The following is a 7,212-nucleotide window of genomic DNA, read 5'->3' as shown; positions in this document are numbered from 1 at the left end:
AACAGCGGAACTGATGCGCGCTGCTTCTCTGAGCCGCCATATGGCCATCTCCCCCCTTTTCAGACCCAAAGCACTGGCCCCTCTTCAGGGGCATCCCTCCCCACCTGACTGCTCTTTTTGAAAGGAGACAGAGTTGGGGTTTGGTGGCTGTGAATCCTTTGCAGAGGCATGGGGCACCCCGTCCCTGCCCTCGATTCCTCCTCCCTCTGCCAGCCCGTGACACCCAGGGCTCCACTCTCCCTCCAAGGGCTGTCCTGTATTGTACCAAAGGAGGGAAGACTTTGGAGGAAAAAAAAACCCAGGGTTTATTTATCTTACTTACTCATTTATTTATTTATTTATTTATTTATTGAGAGACAGAGTGTGAGCGGGGGAGGGGCAGAGAGTGAGGGAGACAAGAGGCTCTGCACTGACAGCAGAGAGCCCAACGTGGGGCTTGAACTCACGAAGTGAGATCATGACCTGAGCCTAAGTCAGATGGTCAACCAACTGAGCCACCCAGGCACCCCGAAAAACCCCAGGTTTGGAGGGGGACCCCCAACAGGGTCTTCTCTGTGCTCCTGGAATGACGCTGGTGCCAATGACAAGACCCCAGTGACGCCAGGCCCTGCCCCTACACCATGAAATGTGGCCGGGACCGAAGGGTTAAAAACAGCCCCAAACTTCCGGTCCTTGAGGAAACAACACCCTGTCCCCTGGGTGGACCCGATCTAAGTGCGTCGTTGGAAATAATGAAAATGGACAAAATAAATTAGGACCCGGTTCATGTTCTGGGTCGTAAGGAACACTTGGGGGAGCAGGGTGAGGTGGCAGGAGGGTTCCGGTGTCTCCGGGTGCTGCACGCAGACTGAGGGCCAGCAGGGCAGGGCGAGCTGTGGCTCCAAGGCTGCCGTCTCTAGAAGCCTTGTGTCACAGTAGAGACCAGAGTCGTTATGATGGGAGGGGAGGCCAGGACAGCTGGGGGCCCAGCCTCTGCTCAGTGCTGCCTCCTTCCCTACGCTCTTGACCCGAAATGGGAGGTCAGTGGCCTCCAGAGCTCGGGCTCCACATAAGGGTGGAGGAACAAGAACACACAGTGGGCACAGGCTCTCAAGAACCATCGTGGTGGACAGAAGGGGCATGACCCGAAGCTGCCCCGTAGCCGCAGGGAGCACAGGCGACAGCTCGTCTTCCGATCGCCCCTAAATGGACCAAAGCACGAGGCACAGGAAAGTTTAGAAACCATTCCTTTCTTTATTAAACATAGCTTGCAAGTGATAAATATTACAAAGTTTTTTTTCTTTTAATCCTTTCTCCAAAAATTAGCTTATTATTTGAATCTGTTGCTGCTGAAGTACTCAGCAGCATCTGAAACGGATGGGAGTGTATTTGCCTTTTTGAAAACCAGTTTCTGTTGGTCTTAGTTTTTTCATTTTAATTTCCAAACACAATGCAGAAAATCAGAATGAGGTTAAAAAAAAAAAAAAAAAAGGAAACTTAGAGCCTGTGCAAAAGGGTCCTGCCCCCCAACCCCCATTCAGAGAGGCCGGTCCCGCCCCAGCCCCGCCCCCCACCCCACCCCCACGCTGCCCGACCTTCAGGCCTCACTCACTCACCGTCCCAGACCCTCTCCAGGCTTGCTGGGGTGGGGGTGGGGGGTGGGGTGGGGGAGAGGGGGGCCTCGAATGTGGGAGCCCAGGACCAGGCTGTGGGGGGCCGCCTGCAAGGGCTCAGATGAGGTCTGAGGGAGGGAGACGAGAAGAAGTGGGTACATCTGAGCTCCGCCACGCCGCCGCCGCCGCCGTCACCCTGCGGCTCACCAAGAATGCAGGCGGCCAGACCAGAAGCCTGGGCACCACTGCCCCCAGCACCCCGGGGGCCCGAGGGCAAAGCGGCCACAGCTCTGCTGACACCTCGACCTCACTCTGCTGCCCTTCCCGAAACCAACGTAATGGCGGGGCCGGGCCGGGCCACGCACGCAGCCACCGCAGCACTTAGGTGCCCTCCCTGCATCTGCGGCCCCACCACACTCCCCACCTCCAGCTGTGCTCTTGCAGGTGAGGAAAGGAGCATGAAACGGAATCTTACACTTCGTGGCCAGGTGATCTCCCCTGTCGCTTCACAGACAAGAAAACAGAGACCCAGAAAATGAACCCTCCCGAAGGGCACATAGCAAGTTAGTGGGAAAGCCTGGGGCGGGACCCCAGGTCACTGCCACCCCACCCTGTGTGCTGTGGCTCTCCACTCTCGACAGCACGGACAGGGAACCCCAGCTTTCACAGTGGCCCAGCCTCACCACCGTGACGAAGCCTAAAACCACGTGTAGACGCACGTGATACATGAGGCTTTCTTGGGGTGACTTTGCTGAGACCCTATCACCCCTGGTCATCTACGCTCAAGGTGGGGTGGGGGAAATCCCTTGCATAAGAAAGCTTGACACTGAATTTTGTTATATAGGTATATTGTATATATGCTGATGCAGTCAGAGGAAAAAAACAGTGCAAATACAATTACAATTCATAAGAATACTTGGTTTCAATGCCCCCGGGAGCTGCCCCGCTCCCCGGCTGCCCCCCAGCCCCCAGCACCTCCCCGCAGTATCCGCCGAATGCTGGGGGCGGGGGGGCGGGCGGCTTAGGGTCGGGGGTGGGCTCTGCCAAGGCAGTGCTGGTGACCCGGAGGGGCTACTCCAGGGCGGGGGGGCAAGGCACAAATCGGGGTGGGTGGTGGGGGAGGTGGCGTCTCTCGGGAGGGATGGGGTGGGGGCAGCTGCCAGTCTCCGCGTGCTGGGCCCGGCCCACTCCCCGCCCCGGCCTCCACAGCCCTGCCTCCCTACCCCCGCCCCTTCCCCAGAAACCCTTTTGCACACGGATCATACACAAACGGGCACATTACAAAACGACGTAACACAGTTTCACAATATCCATGGCGAGGGCTTTTTTTTCTCTTTTTCAGTTTTTTTTTTTTCTACACAATGTACAATTCCTTTTAAATGGATCAAGAAATAGCTTATATACACGAATGAGTCCTTGTTATAACATCTCGGCAGCAAGTATCATAAGCTAATGAAAGTCTTGTTGGAGGGCAGGGGAGCCTAGGGCTGGGTGGGTGGGGTGTGGAGAGAAGGGTTATGCCTTCTGCAGGGGTCTGGGGGAAGGAGTGGTTGGGGAAAGGAACGAAAGTAAAATACCAAGAAGCATCTTTACAAAGCAGTTCTATAGCTAATTCCTTTTAAAGGGGGAAAGGAAAGGTAACCAAAGCAGGAAAACATTTATCTTTGTGTCTTAAAAAAAATTGTCTACCATACGTACATCCAAAAATGTGGAAAAAATACTTATTCCAGGGATGGAGAAAGTCCAGATGCTGTGGTCAAATGACAAAAATAGCAAATAAAAATTAAAAAAAAAAAAAATCTACAAATGAGGAGGACCCCTGTCCCTCAGCCTTACACCCCCCCCCCCCCCCCCCACCGCTCATCTACCCGTTTCAGGCGTCTAGGGAGGAAGCCACCGGCCACAAGCGACTACTTTCAGAGCCTCTGGATGCGGGGGTGGGGGGGGTGGGGGGTGGGGGGGGAGCCTGGCAGAGCCAGCGGGGGCCCTCGCTCTAGCCATCCCCCTGAGCTTCAGAGCACTGGGGTGGAGGACCGCTCTGAACAGGGGGTCGCCTTTCTTCCTATCTTTAGGCACGAGGGTTAGTGTGTACGGGCTCAGCCTGGGGATGGACAGCGACAAGAGACTGGGAGGGACACAAGGTGATCAGTGATGAAAAACTCAAGAAGTAAGGAAGACAGGACAGGGCGGGAGCAAGAGGAGGTGAAAGGCTGGTACTTCACCATGATTAAGGAAAACTCACCCCCATCGCTAATCCCAGGGAAGGGTATGGAAATGGGGAGAAGTGAGAAATCAAACACCAGCGATTGAGCAAAGGGTCACGGAGCTAAACTAGTCATTGAGCAGCCTCTATGTGACTGAGCCTGAGGGGAGAAACTGGGAAGGCTCCCGCTCTGCCCACCCCCAGCCCACCCCCACCATCCCCCCCACCGCCTCAGCACCCCGCCAGGCACTAGGCTGGGGCCAGGCACTAGGCTGGGCGTTCCCCATGGCTCCCAGCTCCCCCCCCTCGTCTACACTTCCTACTTCCAAACCCCATCACAGGTGGCCTGGGTCCCAGGGAGGAGACTCAGCTCAGGGCAGGGATGGCCCCCAACCAGACGGTATTGCACATTCTCTGTTCCTTACTTTTAATCTCAACTGACAAACTTGGGCACCTGGTACCTCCGAGCTGGGGGAGGGGAGACACGACAGAAATGGCACTTTGTCATGGCGGGTGGGGCGGAAGAGGCTAGACAGACATGCCACAAGGCAAGGTGATTTGCAGGGAAAATTTAAAAAACAACAAAAAACAAAAAGAAAGAAAATAAAAAAGCTTCCAATTTCGTGGAAGAGAGAAAAGCAAAACCAAACGATTTATCCAGTGCTTTCAAAGCACAGAGGGCAAAGATGTAAGAATATATCTTTTTATATATATATGTATATATATATATATAATTTTAAAATAACCCCAGACCCAGTTTCATAATCCCCCCTCTCCCCCACTTACAGTCAGGGGCACCACAGGCCCCAGAAAAATACTCCAAACAGCCCATCACTATCTGTTACTAGCATCTAGCTTCAGATCACTTCACCACTGGGGGAGCCCAGACACAGGCTGTATCTCTGCTCCTTTATTAAGTGCTCAATGAATTTGGGGGAAGGGAGGAAAGAAAAAACCCAGGAAGGCCCGTAGGGCCAGTAGAGTAACCCACAGTGGCTCTGGGGTATGGGGAGGGGGGGACTGAGCCTGATTCCAGCTCCTTCTCCCCACTGACCCACAAACTTTATGGGCAAGATGTGCAGTTTGTGTGTGTGTTAATTTTAAAAGTGCCTTCTTACTTTAAAAACATTATTTAATTTTTTAAAATAAAAGTGGGGGAACTTTCCCAGGTGGCTTTCAAGGGCAAAATTCTAAACTCCTCTTCACACGTCTCTGCTCAGTGTATCCCTTTCCTGTACTCTGGCAGCTTCTAGAGCTGGAGAGGCAGGTGAGTGTTGCGGGAGAGCAGAAACCCCTGCCTTTTAGGGGCTTCCTTTACCTCAGAGACAGCCTGGTCCCCCTCTTGCTTCCCCCACGGTGTGGGCAGATGGGGTGCTAACCTCTCTTATCCCCAGAACAGCAACATTGCACAATTCAGTTCATTCCCTACATTAGTAGCGCTCAAGAAAAAGCTGAAAATAACAAAAAAGGAAAATTAATAGATTTCTGGAGATGGGTTGGGGAGGGGGACACCACAACTACTTTTGCAGCCGAGACCCAGAGCTGGCTTTGACCAGAGTTGTGTGGCTCTGAGCAGTGGGTTCTGCACTCAGGACAGCAGACCAGGGCAGGACTCCAAGCTGGTGAGGCATCCCTGTTCCCTCCTCCTGGCTGGAGGGTGGGACACACAGATGGGGTCTCACCTGCTGGGAGAGAAAGCCCTTCTCTCTTCCCTTCTCTGTCTCACTCAGTATGTCCCGCCCAGCTCCCAGGACACCGGCTAACTCAGGCTGGGAACAGCTACGCCTCCCGGATTATAGACTTATAGACGGGACTTGGGGACTGAGTTTACCAGGAGCAGATCAGGATTAAAAAGGTGGGGGGGGGGGATTTTACAAAGAAAGTAAGGTGAAATAATTTTGGGCTAGTTGACCTGGAAGAGACCTCTATCTCCACTGGGACCAGGAGAGCATCCAGGAGGCCAACACCAGCCTCCGTCCTCCTTGGCTCAGCACTATACTTGTCCCCATGTCCCTCTCCCCTTTCTCTGTGGGTCAATTCCGTGGTGGTTACATTTTAAAGCTTCTCCCTCCAGGCTCATTCCCCTCATTCTTAGAGCCCAACTTCAGTACAAAACACCACCTCCCAGACTGTCCAGCCCAGAGACACCAAGGGCTGATGTCCTCCCTATCTGATGCCATCACCTTGTCCCACCCCCAGGTTAAGTGCATTAAAAACTTCTGCCCCCAACGTTGCCAGTCATATCTGCTTGGGGACCCCCTGCAATGCTCCTGTCATTTATCTGAATGTCATCTGTGTTTACAAAAAAGAAAAAAAAAAAAAAGAAGAGAAAAAGAAAAATATTGAGAAAATAAAAAGGTTTAACCGTCCACTGAACAAAGGGGAGGACACACAACATCATTAAAAATGATAATAATTAGAGGATAATAAAAACTTTAGAAACACACGTCAGAGGGCTTAGATTTCTCTCTCCCCAGGACCTCACTCTGACCTCATCCGAGGTGAAGAGCACCTCACTGTGAAAGAAAACCGGAGAGAAGACAAGAGCGGCAGAATCGCAGCAGTGAGAGAGGGGTGGCGGGCAGGGCAGGCGCGTTTTCCTGTTGATTTCTAGGTTTGTCTTCTGTTTTCTGTTTTGTTTTCCGTGTATGGTAGGCACCAGTACAGGCACTGCATGCGACGGAAGTTGGGGGCAATGGGAGAGGAGGGGTAAAGGGTTCAAGGCTGGGGCAGTGCACGTGGACAGGCGTTATTTCTGCCCGCTGATGGACTGCGCTATAGACCGGGGAGGGATCATGTCTAAAAGGTACTCCCGCTGTCTGTCTGCCAAACTGGGAGCTTTGTGTCCTCCGATGCCGGTGTTCAAGTATGCAATGTTGACACCTGGACCCAGGAGACAAAAGCGGGAGTGGGGGGGGGGGGTGGAGGGGCAGGCGTTAGAAGAGGAAGCAGCATCTTCTTGACTGCACGACCCGGTGACCGTCCCAGGTATGACCTGGGAGGACCCGGGGGCGTGGACTTGGAGGTGGGGCGGGGGCACCAGAGGTTGTGTGCATCTGTCCAGACTTAGGTAAGTGTTATGTCAGCAGCCAACTGCCCCTCTGCACCCCACGTTTAGGGAAAGGGGTCCTCTCGAAACTTCAGTCCTACCAGGAACAGAACAAACACGGTCTTGACGGGATGGGAGAGTCAGAGAGACAGAGGAGAGTAATGAAGACACAGGGATGCACTCATGGAATACGCTTTGGATTTCTGTGAAGCAGCAGCCCTCCACCATTCAAACAGGGTGGGGACAGCTGACCCTGCTCTTGTCGTCGAGGTCAGTGACCACACACCCACCAACGGGGCCACCAGACAGTGAACAGACAAGGGCAGGGACTGTGCTGTTTTCACCACCAGAACCCTACTGCGCTGTGC

General features: G+C 53.5%; 1 protein-coding gene across 3 annotated transcripts in view; it reads right to left on the bottom strand.

Annotated features, from left to right (window-relative positions):
- Positions 1-751: 751 nt before the first annotated feature.
- The window catches only part of GATAD2B (GATA zinc finger domain containing 2B), an 89,184-nt gene continuing 82,723 nt past the window's right edge, over positions 752-7,212 (bottom strand). For 2 of the 3 annotated variants that reach the window (XM_047092988.1, XM_047092987.1), the window contains exon 11: positions 2,424-6,678. In XM_047092988.1, the coding sequence (XP_046948944.1) occupies positions 6,545-6,678 (134 nt within the window). In that variant the 3' untranslated portion in view covers positions 2,424-6,544. Of the gene's footprint in view, positions 1,182-2,423; positions 6,679-7,212 lie in introns of those variants that run through there. The other variant, XM_047092989.1, reaches the window with a different exon arrangement.

The sequence above is a fragment of the Lynx rufus genome, unplaced genomic scaffold (assembly GCF_022079265.1).
Source record: "Lynx rufus isolate CCGP_SWC_20201006 ecotype Redwood Valley unplaced genomic scaffold, mLynRuf1.p SCAF_31, whole genome shotgun sequence".
NCBI classification, from domain to species: Eukaryota; Metazoa; Chordata; class Mammalia; order Carnivora; family Felidae; genus Lynx; species Lynx rufus.
This window is presented reverse-complemented; position numbering and strand designations above follow the sequence as displayed.